The sequence below is a fragment of the Ursus maritimus genome, unplaced genomic scaffold, assembly GCF_017311325.1.
Source record: "Ursus maritimus isolate PB19 unplaced genomic scaffold, ASM1731132v1 scaffold_35, whole genome shotgun sequence".
Taxonomy (NCBI): domain Eukaryota; kingdom Metazoa; phylum Chordata; class Mammalia; order Carnivora; family Ursidae; genus Ursus; species Ursus maritimus.
Genome location: NW_024426119.1, coordinates 21,389,645 through 21,406,412, shown reverse-complemented (window position 1 = coordinate 21,406,412; position 16,768 = coordinate 21,389,645). Strand labels below are relative to the sequence as shown.

At 39.9% G+C, this 16,768-nt stretch overlaps 1 protein-coding gene across 1 annotated transcript in view; it reads right to left on the bottom strand.

Annotated features, from left to right (window-relative positions):
- Positions 1 to 16,768, bottom strand: part of MYO5A (myosin VA) — a 124,031-nt gene that overhangs the window by 47,944 nt on the left and 59,319 nt on the right. Inside the window, exons 20-25 of the mRNA XM_040620421.1 lie at positions 15,976 to 16,187; positions 14,952 to 15,108; positions 10,736 to 10,975; positions 9,463 to 9,711; positions 4,741 to 4,834; positions 2,381 to 2,529 (exon numbers count right to left, since the gene is read on the bottom strand). Coding sequence (XP_040476355.1) covers positions 2,381 to 2,529; positions 4,741 to 4,834; positions 9,463 to 9,711; positions 10,736 to 10,975; positions 14,952 to 15,108; positions 15,976 to 16,187 — 1,101 coding nt within the window. The remainder of the gene's footprint in view (positions 1 to 2,380; positions 2,530 to 4,740; positions 4,835 to 9,462; positions 9,712 to 10,735; positions 10,976 to 14,951; positions 15,109 to 15,975; positions 16,188 to 16,768) is intronic.

The window sequence follows — 16,768 nt, the reverse complement described above, 5'->3', positions numbered from 1 at the left end:
TTAAGTTTCTTCCTTGCCTCTGAGACTTAACAACTGAATGTTCCTGGAGAAAAATCCTACAACACTTATTGGTACCAGGGCCAACAAATCTAGACCGTGGTAATCAACGGCATGAACTCTGATCCACGTATTACATAGATTACCAGAACTCCTGAGGCATCTATCGATTGCCCCCCCAAAGTTCTATTTACCACAAAATGCTTCCTACGCATTGTGCAGTGAGAGCTCCATCTGTAGAACAGTGTCAATGAAATATTAGCCAAGGACCCATCTGTCAGGTGTGAAGTTTCTACCTAAACATTAAAATAAGATATTGCTATTATTTAATTAATCCTAAATTACAAAGTCCATTTTTTTATTCTCTACAATTCTTGGCAAACGTTTTCTGCGAAGACTGCAATCTTGACTGTGTCTGGAGCTAGGAAAGGAGACCTAATGAAGAGCTGAGTAAGAAGCGAGCAGACGCTGATCTTCTTTCCTCTGCTATCTTCTTTTTCCCTCCCTCTAACCATTTTGTTAACCAAGAGGAATGACAAGGAGTCACAGGCATACAGTGGAGAGGATTATAGGCTGAGAAATCAGAATCAAGCAGCTGAACTGCTCCTGGAACTTGATTACATCTTTTTTTCCACAACACTGCTGGGAACAGAATGGCTAAGCAGGCAGAGACTTGCCCAGTGGGAAGGAACAGCCCTGCTAAGCTGCTGGAGGATGGCCATTATTGTTGGAGGGTCTTTTCTAGACATGGCTACCTCTCTAAGGAGGAGACCCATTAACGTCACAGGTATTTCCGGGAATGTGCTCAGAAAGTGATGTATACGTGGCATGTGCTTCTCTCATTTTATTTTTTGAGATTCACAAGGCATGCAGTATTAAAGAATCCAAGAAATTCTACAGGAAAAAAAATCTGTTTACCTCTGTTTCAACTAGTGATTCCCACATTTCTATGACCCCAATCATTTCTTTTCCAATGCCACTTCTTAATATGCCAAACAACTAGTGGCTCTCGAAATACCTCGTGGGACATGAAGCTTAGCTCCAACCATAACCAAAGCATAGATTCACCACAAATGTTGGCACAGTTATCCAGTAAATAGATTTAAAACACACCGAAGAAACGAACTCTGGGGAACAGGATATTCAAAGACAGAGGAAAAGGACTCTAAAGAAAGCTAAGAATGGGAGAATGTGAAGGAGGAAAGATTTCAACAAGGCCAAGTGTAGCAGGGAGATCAAGGAAGACAAGACTAAATGATTTGTCCTTCTGGTTTGTCAATAAGGGTAATGGTGACCTACTCCTACTTCTAATTTTACTTTGTCACATACAAATCAGAATAGAGTAGCAAGGTTTGAAATAACAGTCCAACTCTGGCATTTAAAGTAGCTTTTTAACCTCTTTGAGACCAGGTTTTCTCTCTTCCAGGTGACAAATTTATTTCATTTCTTTTATGTTATATAATCTCCTTTATTTTGACTTTTAAAATGTCACATTTTAAAAAATGTTGTCAAAGGATCCAGATAGAAGCAAAATTTGAAGCAAATATTCTACACCACAGATATCAAATTATTTTGTTTCTTATAGGAGATATTTCAGAGCATTTCTGCCATCGGTACCATTAGGTTACCCTCGCGGCTGATACTTACAGGGAACAAGAGAGCTAGGGAACTCTTTGTTTCCTGACAGTAGGATAAGTAGAACAGAGAGGCTGTGTAGAACCATTAAAAGTACAAGAGGTATGTTGGTAGCTATAGAAGAGTTCTTGAAATAGATAAGATAATTTGTTACAAATAGAGACTGAATGTTCTTTTTGTAGGAATATATTTTTAAATCATAACAAAAATCAGCAGAGGAAATACTCAATTATATAAATATTTGCTTTATATGCAAATTTTACATGTCGATACATATGACAAAGTCTATAGCCCCGTCTTTAAAGTGTTTGACTTTACAAGGTATTCATGAATGAAGTTATAGGATTTGTGGGATCTGCTTTACAACAACTCAAACCACTGAATGGGATGGGAAGGAGGGATAGAGTAGGGGTAAAAATGTGTTGACCATTTTGAAATTGGGTCATGACTACCTGAAGTACATGGGTTCACTCCACTCTTCTATCCGCTGTGGTATGTGCTGAAATGTTTTCTAAAAAAGCAAGTGTTTGGGGGCGCCTGGGTGGCACAGCGGTTAAGCGTCTGCCTTCGGCTCAGGGCGTGATCCCGGCGTTATGGGATCGAGCCCCACATCAGGCTCCTCTGCTAGAAGGCTGCTTCTTCCTCTCCCACTCCCCCTGCTTGTGTTCCCTCTCTCACTGGCTATCTCTGTCGAATAAATAAATAAAATCTTTAAAAAAAAAAAAAAAAAAGCAAGTGTTTGACTCACCACCATTAGAGTCATCTCCTCCTTGAGGTCATCATATCGCTCTTCTAAGCGACTGAACTCATTCAGAAGGTTCTGGTATCTCAGCCTTTCATCATTAAGATCAAGTTCCAGTTGTTTTGTTTCTTCTACTAACTTCTTCTCCATAGTCTCTGAAAGAAAGAAGAGGGGAAAGCATAACAAAGGTGGCTCGACAGAACTCAAGAGTACAAACGTACACTGACTTCCAGCTTCTCTGCAAAGGGTTTACTTGTAGCTCCATGAACTATGAAGAGTATCTTAGGGAATGTAGGGGCAGAGCAAATATCATGCCAAAAATATAGTTTGTGAATAACAACAGTCATCTACTGAGTTCTTCCACCTACTATGGATTCAGTGCCACTAGTTCATTCACTGGTTATAGCACATCCTTGATAGACTTCTACTAGTCATTGTTTAATAACTAAAGTATTTCTTATTCCAATATTCTGTTTCAGGCTATTATAAAACTCTTTTGTCCAAATTAGAGACTCCTCAAATCTCTGAGGGGGTGGCAACTTCTCAGGGAACCGAGCTGTCCTATGTCCTATGTCAACTCTTCGCTCACCTCAGTCCCCAGGCTGAGATCTGACAGTATTTCCAGCATGTTGAACCCTCCACAGTCCTATTACTCCCCCATTTCTAACCAGATAAGACCCCCTGCCTGGTCATCTGCGTTGTTACTTTTCTTGTGTGCTGCCCTGACCTTTCCATTCACCACCCCACTCTGCTGTCTCTGTTGCCAGCAGCTCGCACTTGCCTGGGACGTCATCTGGAGATGGGGATGAGCCCCTGACTGCAGACAAAGCGAAGTAAAGAGCCTCAGATCTCAGCTGTATGTTTTACCTAAATGAGCCAACCAGTCACATTTATAAATATTAAGCTTCCTAATATTTATATGGCCCATTTTATTCTCATATTTCATGGCTAAATCTTAACCTGCCCTGCCTGATTCAAATGCGTCACCATTTCTTTCCCCAGCAGCTCCATAACGGCGAGGGCTGCCAGTGTCTTGTCACTACTGCTTCCCTGGTGCCCACCACAGTGTTTCCCTAATGTAGGGCTTTAATAATGTGTGAATGAAAGAATGAAAGAATTTCCTCTCCCTATAACATTCTGTAAATTGCATTTTATTCTCACCAATTTGCAGAAGTTGCATAAGGCTACCAAGAAATTTTCCCTAGGCAAATCCAACGTTAGTTCTTTGTTCTTCTTATCCAATTTCAAGTATTCTAATCATTCTGGATCCTTCCATGTCTTCAGTAACTGTTTCTAATATTCCCTATCAATTTTTTTTCTAGTTTCTTTTCTTCACCTTATCCTTTACTTGTGGTCATCCTATAAGGCTTAATTCCAGATTTCTTCTCTTGCCTTCACATTATTCCCTTTAATTGGGAGAGAGGAGGTAGTGGGGGAAAAGCACAAAGGGTTCTCTTATCATCATAGCTTTAATGGGAACCTTAAGGCCTGTTTCTTCCTGTCTCTAATCTTTAATTTCAATTTGTTTTCAGGAGATCTCTTTTTGGAGGGCTTAGCTGACATTCAAAATTTAACACTCTAACAACTTATCTCGTTAATTTTACTCATAAATAGGTACTTTTGTCCCTCAATTCCTCATCAGTAACAATACACCATTATTGTGGTACTACCTCATCTCAAAACTTTAAAAAATTGTTATTCCTTTTTTGAATACCACAACAAAAAGGATAACATCCTGGCGATTTTTTCATATACTATATCCTCACTCCAATCCATTTCTCTCTCTGTGTCCCCACCACCCATTACTATACCTTCGATCTGTATCTTCTTAGCCCACATTTATATATATGTAGGTTCCTTGTAAATTATCATCATTCTTACCTATCTCACAAATAGCTAACAGAATAAATGTTCACATCTAGTTAGTTCTCTATTCAAAAAATTAGAGTTGCCTTTTTTTTAAGGTGGAAAAGAGTAATTGATTTTGGGAGAATAATATCCATTGGTTTAGCAAAAAATAAATACATGTAGACACATATACATATTAGCTCACAATTTCTTCCTAATTCAATAGAATCCCATAAGTCAAAACTAAGAAATCATACATGCAGAACAAAATTAATTTTTTAAAAATAACATAGGATATTGACTATACATGAATTCACATTTGTGCATAGAAAGACCAGATTTACAAGTTCACCAACTAAATCAAAATATTTACAGTGCTCGCCTCTTAGAACATCATAAATTTACTGATGACAATCTCAACTTTTAAAAACATTTCAGTTCTAAGCAAAGTTGTAACATATAAATCTTTGATCTCAGGTTGGCTGGTGTACGGTAGGTTATACCCACGTGAGCCCTACCTGTCATCTCCTTAGCCTGCTCCACGATAAGATGATTGAGGGCCTCTTTTTCCTGCTTCAGCAAAGTATTTTCTTCCTTCAGATTTGATACCAGCTATAAAATAAAACAATCAACTCAGATGGCTGCAGTAGACAGAGGACGCCCTGAATAGAAAGACCACACCACAGGCCCTCTTTACCTCCGCATCTCTGAGCCTCATTTCTTTGCCTGGGTCCACCTAGTCTTTTTTTGAACTTGGTCAAGCATTACCCCCTCCAGAAAGCCTTCCTGGAAACTCCCTCCAATTAGGTGTCTCTCCTACAGACCCTGTATGTGCCTCGTTGTAGCCCTTATAAATGATTTACTTTTACTTCCCTAATAGACTAGCAATTCCTGGAGGATGGAGATAATTGCTGTTGTTTTACTTTGTACCTTGAGCATTTAGCAACTGCTTGGCACCCTAGTAAGCAGTGGCTCTTGAAGGAATAAAAATACCTTCTCGCCTCAACAGCCTAACACAAAGCTTATGTGTCCTCATGATTCAGGTATTAAGAGAGATTAAGGAAGTTAAGAAAGATATGAAGGGCTTTTTGGTTCTGGAATTCACTGGATTCCTTCTGAAGCTCCCTGCTGTCTGTCTTGAGAAAGAGAATTTTCCTTTTATCTCCTCTTAAGAGTTTCACAAGGTTGCAAACTAGTCCTTTTATTCCATGTTTAAGCATTGACCTTACGACAGCGTGAAAGTACTAAATGCCACAAAACTGTACACTTAAAAATGGTTAAAATGATAAATTTTATGTCATGTATATGTATATATTGCCCCAACACACACACACACACACACACACACACACACACACACACACACACCACATCGACCTTTCGGTTTCTAGTTCCCAGTTGGTTGAGAGGATTCTAGGAAGCAAAAAGCAAAACCAAAGATTAACTTTGCAAAGTTGTATAGTTTACTTTACTTCATCTTTGAAATACATGCATGCTCGTGATAAGTAAAGAAATTTGAATTTCTTTCTCTAAGCATAAATTCAAGGAACTCTTAATAGCTTGCTTTCCCCTTCCTGCTTTTCCTTCCTTCCTTCCTCCCTCCCTCCCTTTTTTCCTTTTTAAAGTAAGCTCTATGCCTAATGTGGGGCCCAAATTATGACCCCAAGATCAAGAGTCACATGTTAAAGCAATAGCTTTAATAATAAAGAGAACTTTTCAGGAGTTCAGAGACAGCAAAAGAGGGCTCTGTGACTAAGGATCCCTGAAGACCAGGGAACTTAGACAGGAAGACTGTGCACGGCAGAAGTCAGTCCAGAAGGTATCCTTTCTGATGGCCCAGTCTCTTCCCTCCATACTGACACGGCTTTAATAGCTGCTCTCAGTAGAAAGGCCAGAATTCCTTACATGCTCTTGAAAGAAGTTGCTCTCAATCAGGGGTGTGCAACCAATAAAGTGGGTGCTTTTTCAAAATACACGTGCCTAACCCATACTCCTAGAGCGTGGGCAGGTATTTTTATTAAAACTCTCCAGTAGAGTCTGATACACACTCCTGGTTACAAACCACAGTTCTAGTGTATCTTCTAGGCTCCTTGATCAGATTGACTGGGAAGGTAGCTTTTCTGACCATAAAGCTGGCTGTCACAGTGAAAGTTTTTCATTCTTCCTAATTACTGTATTCTACTCAAAAGAATTAATGGAAATGCCTATAGCTGTCCCTGAGAAAAGCAAAAGACAATGAGGAAAAAAAAAAAAAAGAAAGAAAGAAAGGAAAAATCTGAATCTGTTCATGTGTGCTATTCTCCCAGACTAGAGAGGTAGGAACTTGACTATGAAGAAGAAAAGAGAATACTCCTACCAAACTTAAATACTCTGTGGATTCAGAGGAATCTGAAAAGCTTCTGCGGACTCAAGAAATGAAAAAAAGAGTCCTTCAGCCTCAAGAGTAGCCCTTTGAATTCCTACCTGAATTCTGATAGACTGAGCTTACCATGCCAACATAATATTAATGGAATTGCTGTTTCTGTATACAGAGCCCAGATCTATTAGAGACATAGGAGGATTTATTAAGACCCTGAACACCATGAGAAGATTGCCATTTCATTAGCTACACTATCCTCTCTGAATTGCATCTAAGCTCCTTCTGAGGTTCTCACTGAGTATGTTGTGTTATTATTCAGAAGTCAGTAAGGCGCGCCTGGGTGGTGCAGTAGGTTAAGAGTCTGACTTGGTTTGGGCTCAGGTCGTGATCTCAAGGTTGTGAGACTGGGCCCCGCATCAAGCTCCATTCTCAGTGGGGAGTCTGTTTTTCTCTCTCTCTCCCTCTGCCCCTTATCCCACGCATAAACTGTACACTTAAAAATGGTTAAAATGATAAATTTTATGTCATGTATATGTATATATTGCCCCAACACACACACACACACACACACACACACACACACACACACACACCACATCGACCTTTCGGTTTCTAGTTCCCAGTTGGTTGAGGATTCCCAGGAAGCAAAAACCAAAACCAAAGGTTAACTTTGCAAAGTTTATAGTTTACTTACTTCATCTTTGAAATACATGTATGCTCGTGATGAGTGAAATTTGAATTTCTTTCTCTAAGCATAAATTCAAGGAACTCTTAATAGCTTGCTTTTTTCCCCTTCCTGCTTTTCCTTCCTTCCTTCCTTCCTCCCTCCCTTTTTTCCTTTTTAAAGTAAGCTCTATGCCTAATGTGGGGCCCAAATTATGACCCCAAGATCAAGAGTCACATGTTAAAGCAATAGCTTTAATAATAAAGAGAACTTTTCAGGAGTTCAGAGACAGCAAAAGAGGGCTCTGTGACTAAGGATCCCTGAAGACCAGGGAACTTAGACAGGAAGACTGTGCACGGCAGAAGTCAGTCCAGAAGGTATCCTTTCTGATGGCCCAGTCTCTTCCCTCCATACTGACACGGCTTTAATAGCTGCTCTCAGTAGAAAGGCCAGAATTCCTTACATGCTCTTGAAAGAAGTTGCTCTCAATCAGGGGTGTGCAACCAATAAAGTGGGTGCTTTTTCAAAATACACGTGCCTAACCCATACTCCTAGAGCGTGGGCAGGTATTTTTATTAAAACTCTCCAGTAGAGTCTGATACACACTCCTGGTTACAAACCACAGTTCTAGTGTATCTTCTAGGCTCCTTGATCAGATTGACTGGGAAGGTAGCTTTTCTGACCATAAAGCTGGCTGTCACAGTGAAAGTTTTTCATTCTTCCTAATTACTGTATTCTACTCAAAAGAATTAATGGAAATGCCTATAGCTGTCCCTGAGAAAAGCAAAAGACAATGAGGAAAAAAAAAAAAAAGAAAGAAAGAAAGGAAAAATCTGAATCTGTTCATGTGTGCTATTCTCCCAGACTAGAGAGGTAGGAACTTGACTATGAAGAAGAAAAGAGAATACTCCTACCAAACTTAAATACTCTGTGGATTCAGAGGAATCTGAAAAGCTTCTGCGGACTCAAGAAATGAAAAAAAGAGTCCTTCAGCCTCAAGAGTAGCCCTTTGAATTCCTACCTGAATTCTGATAGACTGAGCTTACCATGCCAACATAATATTAATGGAATTGCTGTTTCTGTATACAGAGCCCAGATCTATTAGAGACATAGGAGGATTTATTAAGACCCTGAACATCATGAGAAGATTGCCATTTCATTAGCTACACTATCCTCTCTGAATTGCATCTAAGCTCCTTCTGAGGTTCTCACTGAGTATGTTGTGTTATTATTCAGAAGTCAGTAAGGCGCACCTGGGTGGTGCAGTAGGTTAAGAGTCTGATTCGGTTTGGGCTCAGGTCGTGATCTCAAGGTTGTGAGACTGGGCCCCGCATCAAGCTCCATTCTCAGTGGGGAGTCTGTTTTTCTCTCTCTCTCCCTCTGCCCCTTATCCCACGCATGCATTCTCTCAAATAAATAAAATCTTAAAAAATATATATATTCAGAAGTCAGTACGGAAAAAGCACAGGAAATTGGGACTCTTCCCAATAGTTACAGCCAACAGTCAACTCTGTTTTCATTTAAAGATGGTAATACTAGTGAAACTTATGAAAATCTATCACTTTTTTCAAGTAAGCTTTATGGTGAGGTGCTTTTATTTTGTTTAAACAATATATTGCATTGCTGCTTGAGAACCTTAACGTTTTCTGTGTTTAATAAAGTTGTGATATAAACTTTGATATAAATTTGTACTGTAACAGCACCAATCGATAACCACTGTTGTTGCTGTTCTATCTGCATAGCAGCTCTTGGTTACAATCAGTGTGCAGACATTTGGATTTCTCCACTTGAACATCTAACACAGCCTTAATGCAGGTTTCCATAAAGATCCCTACTACCAGCTAATGACATTTCACTGCTTGATTGGCTTCTTAATCATGTTAACCCTTTTGAAGAAAAAGGAGTCTACGCTTCATCCAGACCTATGTATTTAAAGAAAAAGAGTGTAGGGTATGTACTTAGCCATTCATTCTCTTCTTTCAATACTACTTTGCCTGTGTTCTTACTAGAGTCAAAAGCTTCTACTAAAAGACCTACAACTACTCATCTATCATGTGGGAGACAAGCTTGGAAAACACTAATAATGAACAGTAAAAAAACTAACATTTGTATTTTACCTTCAGTGGAAACCAACCTTGACCCACATGGACCAGCTCATGACGACAGCACATTTCCTCTATGAAAAGAGTAGATGGAGATATGAAAACTAGCTCCTACCTGCTCGGTTTCCTGTTTGTATCTATCTGCACGCTCCTCAATGGATTTTTTCTCTGACTGAGTTTGTTCCAGGTCCTTCCGGAGCTTGGCAATTTCTTCCTGCAGACTGAGGACCCGTCCAGTAGCAATCTTAGCTTCCTCTTCACTCAGTTGGAGACGCTCTAAGTCACTTCGTAGTTTCTCAGTCTCAGAGTTATATATTCCTTCCAGATTGGTCAGTTTCTCCATGAGGCATTTGTAGTCTTTGTTCTTTTAAACATACACATAAGTAACAATAAGTAAATACACATATCATCAAGTGTGTTTTGAGAAAACCACATTTATTCATCAAATTCATGCTATATCATCATAGCATTGACATCGTATCTAACCAAAATACTAACCACAACCTTTACAATCAATACTGTCTTGAAGTGATATAAAAAGAGAAGAGAACAGGCAGAATTAATTCTGTTTTACATCATGAGCAAAATAGATATGATTTTCTCATGGTCGCAAGGTGAGTTATGGCAGTAAATTCTTAATTTCCTGATTCTTACACCAGAAATAGAAAAATCTATACTTCCTTTTGAAAATAAATCAGTTTTCTACTGAAAGCCATATGCTAGCCAGGTGATTCAGAAAAATGATAAAATAGTCTCAAAATCACAAGTTTCTTACAAATCTCTTTATTACCTCAAAACTCTTCCCACTCAGATAAGCTCCTCCATCTTGCTGATGAATCCAGTTTTATTCTGTTTTCTGGGTTGGGTTTTTTTTTTGTTTTTTTTTTTGCCCTCCTCAGTATTTATGTATTACTAATTACTATTACATCATTTGCATGTGCTAAAATATTACTTAGTAACTATCTCTAGGAAATCAAATTTTACTCCTGCAAATAGACTGTACATTCCTCAGAAGCACGGACATCTTTCTGCCTCTTTTACTATATCTCAATGCTAAAGAACTCATTTGTAAAAGGAACCTTATACTTCATGCACATGAATGATAATGATGAAAGAGATTCATGAAGTATGAAGTACAATACGACTCTTGGTCATAAAGGTTTGGAGTGCTAGTAGATCTGGCTGTGTTCTCAGAATAATTTCCTCCCTTCGTCCTTGCAAGTATAATCTTCCCTATGAGGTTGTCACTATTCCCATAACGACAGGACTGGCATTATTATTTTACTTTTTTCTCTGCGACTGAAAAGTCAAGTCAAGGGGAGACCCTCTGACAACAGTCTCGTGGAGCCCCAGGCAACCCGCTCCCGGGGCTCCTGCTGAAAACACACCTGCTCGTCGACTTTGCGCTGCAGCTGCATGATCTTGTTCTCCATGCCAATGTGGAGCTTCTTGTAGCGCTCCACCGAGCGGGCCTCGATCTTGAGCTTCTTCAGCTCGCGCTTGGCCATCATCCGCCGGAAGCAGCACTGCAGGTAGATGATGGCGTGCGTGCTCCTCTTGTAGTGCGTGCGAGCCACCCAGCCCCGGACCCACTTCTGGATGATGACTGCTTTGTGCTCACGGAGCATCTGCAGAGAAAGGTAAGTACAGGTAGTGTCAGAGCCTGGACTAGACTCGAGGTTCAACGTTATCAACCCAGGTGTGTCAGGCTGAGCATCCTTATACTGCCTAAAGGGAAGGATACAAAAATTGAACCAGCATGTACTATATGGATTTTACATATCACAGACCTCTGGAGGCACGAAATTATTTTAAATTTGAAAAGTAGAATTTAAAGGTGGTTTGAGAATCATACAGAAAAACTTGTGTTAGGGGCGCCTAGGTGGCTCAGTTGGTTAAGTGTCTGCCTTCGGAAGCTCAGGTCATGATCCCAGGGTCCTGGGATTGAGCCCCACATCAGGCTCCCTGCTCAGCAGGGAGTCTGCTTCTGCCGCTCCCCCTGCTTGTGCTCACTTACTCCTTCTGTCTCTCTCTCTCTCTCTCTGTCAAATAAATAAAATCTTAAAAAAAAAGAAAGAAAGAAAAACTTGTGTTATATTCACATGTTATATGTATATATATGATCAAAGGCAGACTATACACATAGAAGTTGTCTAAATTAAAGGTACCAGAATACTAAAAGGAAAATAATTCTAAAAAGAAAGAAAAAAAAACCACATTAGGTATCTTATTGGTATATGATTTTTGTTAGCAACAGATGGTCCCCTGTAAAATGAACAGAACCCTGTGGTATTAAAAGACAGACCCACCACCCGTGCTGCTGATACCCTATCACTGTTCATTAGGTCTATGCTTGAAGACATGAGGTCTGACCAGTAAGCTGACTATAGAAGCCAATGCTAGGGGTGCTACACCGTTTATTACTGATTTATTGACTTCCCCCCCAGAAACAAACAAACAAAAAATGACACTCTTGTTTGCCACATCTGAGAAATACCATTTTAGTGAGGATTTCCCATTGCTATTTCAAATGTAGCAGGAATCCACTTATGAAATTCAAAGGTGGTACGGATGGAGCTTTAAAAGAAAAATAAAAGATGAAGTGAACTAATCTTAATTTTGATTTTATATTGTATTTAAAAAAAAAAAGAAATGATATTCCCCTAAACTTATAAACAAATTATAACAACAAGGTTGCCTTATGAGATGAATTTGTCAGTAATGACCATCAAGCAGGGATTGTATAAACAATTTCCAGAAATGATAAAGAAAAAATTCTTGAATTAAAAAAAAATTCTTGAACTTTAAGAAAGTTGACCTAGTAAAACCTTGAGGTCCTTCTAAGTCTAGGATTTATGGAATAACTCTTGTGAGATATAACTGATATTTAAATGTATGCACTTGATTAAGTATTAGCAATTATTATACATGGATATAATGTACCTTTTCTGAAACTTTTTATATGTAAAAATCTCTTAAACTATTCAAATAGAGAGTAGTTTAGTAAGATCAGTAGAAGAATAGCTCCTGGTTTTAGATAATTTAACAAAGAAAAAATGTAACATTCTAGAGAATACATTTAAGTAATAGGTGGCTAAGTTTTAAATACAAAGAAATCAAAGGTGTTTAGGAGATCTTAACAGTGTCTTTGGCAACTGAAGCCTGCCCTTTCCGGCTGTTCTCCTAATGCCAAGGCCGCCTTCAGTCCCCGCTCAGTCAGCCAGTCAGCGTGTATCATTCTGCAGTGAGGCCAGCAGACTGAGCTCTCACTTAGCAGCGCAATCCCAAGGGAGCCCCTTGTCTTATCTGGATGAGTAGCAACGGAATGGATACGACTCAGTGATGGAAACTGAAGGCTTTCAGACTTTAAAACTCAGCACGCAGTGGCAAAGCTATTAATGCCAATTTTCCTATGCCATTTCCTTCTCTCCACATTATTTTGGACATTGGTCCATTTCTGAAATTACAGTCAAAAGGAAACAGTATATAATGAGAGCTTCCACTCTCAATCTCCACATCCGTCAGTGAGTCAGAGAAATTAAACTACACCTGCTCACCCTTTAAGATGCCCAAATCCCATGAGGGGGAAACTCAGACTGGACACAGCCAGGAGTACTGATGGGGTGCTACTGACCTGCGTGTGAGCTAGGCTCCAACCTGCCACCCCACTCTGTCCAGTCACAGAGGGAGCTGAGCTGGCCAGAGCCTGCCTCTGCTAAACTGATGTCCTCGCAACCCAGTTCAGATATTCCTGAGGAAAATGGGAGGGTAACCGGTTTGTTGTATCTAAAAGGTCAAGTTTACTAAGGCTTTTCCCCTCCCAGAAAGCTCATGCTTATAGAGAAAGAGCACCAGAAGGTGTGGGCAGAGAGAAAGACCTGGAGTAGCTGTCTTCAAATTTTCTTCAAAATACAGCTATAAAATATGCTCATTCAAGCCTCATTAACTTTCCTTTTTTCTTTGTTGCCTAAAATTATCTCAAAATCAGAAAGTAAGATAAACACATAGATTGGACTTGGCCACACCCAGGCACTGCTTGTGACTAGAGACATGTCCCTCAAATCACTCTACGGATGCTCCTTCTAACGGTGATGCCCGCTGAGCTCTAAGGTCCACACTGTATTTCTGGCTTCTTGAGAATATACCCTAAAGGACAGACTCAGACCTTGCCACAGCGAGAGATAAAACTCTTCCGTCAGTTGGACCACATACTGTCAGAGGTGAGGATTAAGATTAATCTGGTGATCTGTTATCCGGTCGTGTTGATTATGGCTAGATATAAAGATTATTTGTCAAAAGTCTCTGGAGCGTCACATTCTAGTCAATACAACTTTTAACCACATTAATGTAATTTATTTTCTTTCCACCATGTTAAATTCTTCTAAGTTTGCTTCATTCTTGGTCCAATCTTCTACCCATCTGTCGTATGTTCTACCTATCCAAACTCATCAGAGTCGGCTGAACAAAGGCCCCCAAGGACATGAGATCCTCATCCCTGGAACCTGTAAAGATTACCTTATTTGGGAAAAGGATCTTTACAGATGTGATTAAATTAAGGGTCTTGGGGCATCTGGGTGGCTCAGTCGGTTGGGTTTCCAACTCTTGATTTCGGCTCAGGTCATGATCTCAGGATCGTGATCTCGGAGTTGTGGGATCAAGCCCTGTTTTCGGGCTCTATACTGAGCGTGGAGTCTGCTTGTCCCTCTCCCTCCCCCTGCTTCTGCGCTCTCTCTCTCAAATAAATAAAATCTTTAAAAACAAAATTAAGGGTCTTGAGATAGAGGGATTATTGTGGATTATCCAGGTGGGCCTCAAATCCACCACGAGCATTCTCAGATGAGACAGAGAGGAGAGTAGTTAGACACACAGAGAAGATGATGTGAGGATGGAGGCAGAGGCTGGAGTGACGTGGCCACAAACACAAGGGTAGTGGCAGCCACCTGGCAGAAGCTGGAAGAGGCAAGATTCTCTCCTAGAGCTTCTGGAGAGACTACAGCACTGCTGACATCTTCATTTTGGCTCAGTGATACTGATTTTAGACTTTTTTTCTCTCAGAACTCTGAGAGAATAAATTTCTGTTGTTTTAAGCCAGCAAGTTGTTTGTACATTATTACAGTAGCCACTGTTTTTTTCAAATTACATAGATAAGGGGGAAAGGAAGGTATTTTTTCTACTATCCTATTAATAAATATATGTACTTTGAAAGAGGACAAAATCAGAGAGGGAGACAAACCATAACAGACTCTTAATCTCAGAAAACAAACTGAGGGCTGCTGGAGGGGATGGGGATGGGAGGGATGGGGTGGCTGCATGATGGACACTGGGGAGGGTACGTATTGTAATGAGCACTGGGTATAACACAAGACTGACGAATCACAGACCTGTACCTCTGAAACAAATAATACATTATATGTTAATTTTTTAAAAAATTAAAAATTAAAAAAAATGTATATATATACGTATTTAATATTTAAAAATATATTTCAACTGTTGGCTGTCTCTTCAGTTCCTATGTCCACAGGAACCCCTGTGGAACTTTGTACAGATGTGGAATTTGATTAATGTTAATGGAATGAATAAACAAAGTTGGAAAAAATGCCTTACCTTGCGATATCTATTTCTGGCCAAGTAGCCTCGCAAGTAAGACTGCAGAACAATAGTGGCCGATTGCCTTATCTTGTATCTCTTGCGGACTATATACATGCGCCAGAACTTCTGAATGATGGTTGCTGCCTTGGTTCTGCGCAGGAACTTAGCATAGCTGGCCAAAGAAAAGAGTGGTGCATTGTCAGTAATCAGGTAAACCCAGGACTACATTCTGTAGAGACTTAAAGCTCATAATAAATAGTACCTCCATTGTTATTATTCTATTACTGTATATGTTAAATCACTTACGTTTGTATGGCAATTTATAGTTCCCCCAAATATTTTGCATTCATTATCTGCTTTGAGTCTTCCCTAACCCTGAAAATCAGGATGTCCCATATTCCCCGATATTACAACAAAGGAAGTGAACTCAAGGATGTTCTATGTCCCCTTTACACAGCTGACTGGCTGTCCACAGTGATCCCATCTTACTTCCCACCAGCTTTCCTACATCCAGCCATTGCTGATGTGTGGTCTTTCTCCCTGATCTATCCGTTTGGGCACAAGTTCTTCACCATTAATTCAGATCTACTGATAGTTCTAAATGAAAATTATCCTCATAGGTAATCACACTGAAGTCTCATTCTCCTCCAGATCGTCTCAGTTAATTGCTCCTGAAAACTCCTCAATGGAATCATTATTAACCAGCACATAGTCACGACTCTTTTAATTTACAGATGATTTCTTCAAGCCCACATAAAAGTACCAAAAAAATTTTTAAAAATACGAAGGACATGAGTAGAGAGTAATTTGTAATTTTTTGGAAGATGAGTCTAAATGATTCATAAGGGTGAGTGACGCTGTATTCTATTTAACTGTCTTGGGAGTAAATCTGTTATTCTTCGAAACTAGGAAGCGGTGGGGCATTGCCTTCTCAAACAGGAAGCCCACTGAAAACCGTCCTTGGTTGGACAAGGAACCAGATGAGCTCTCCAAGCTCCGGGGCTGTGAGTCAGGCTGGACGGGCCGCCAAGAGACCTACCATCGGGCCTGGTAGCCCCGCACGTATCTCTGCACGACGATGGCCGCCTTCCGCACTCGCAGGTACTTCTTCCGCAGCAGCCAGCCTCGGATGGTCTTCTGGATCCGGATGCAGGCGGCCCTCAGCTTGTCTGCCCTCAGTTTTTCTAGATAGGCCACTTGACCGGCACGGAAGAAGATCTTTGTCTTACCAAACTGGTATTTGTCCTTGTCCTATTTTTTGGGAAGAAATTGTACACTCAGAAGTAGAAATGATGACCATATAAATGAACTGCTAAAAGAGAAAAAAATACATCTAAAAGCAGAAATCAGTCAAGGGATGAATCTATTAGCTAAAACTTGGGCTACGTCATAATTAACTAACAGAGCCAGATTTTTTATATCCTACGCAAGTTGAGCAAATAGAAGGGACTTCAAGGAAAACTGCAGTTTAAGAGTTATTTTCCAGAATCATTCTACCTGGAATTATTATCTGAGGCCAAAAACTTGGTTGTGGGTTATAGGCAGCTATTATCTGCGTGTTTGCGTTTTAAATATCTCAAGGAAATGGAGATGCTGACACTCGCTCTGACTGACTCAGGCTGTAAGCATTACATCGGGCTGTATGCTCCATGAGAAAGCTGAAGGGACAAAAACAGCAGCATGAAGAATAAGGCAGGAAGCCATGCACACAAAATAAGAACTAAACAACAAAAAACTTGACGTATTCATATCAAGAGTTAAATTTGCAACAGTTATCTGTTGCCTTTAATCAACAGAATCTGAAAATAAACAAATACAACCCTATAAATGTA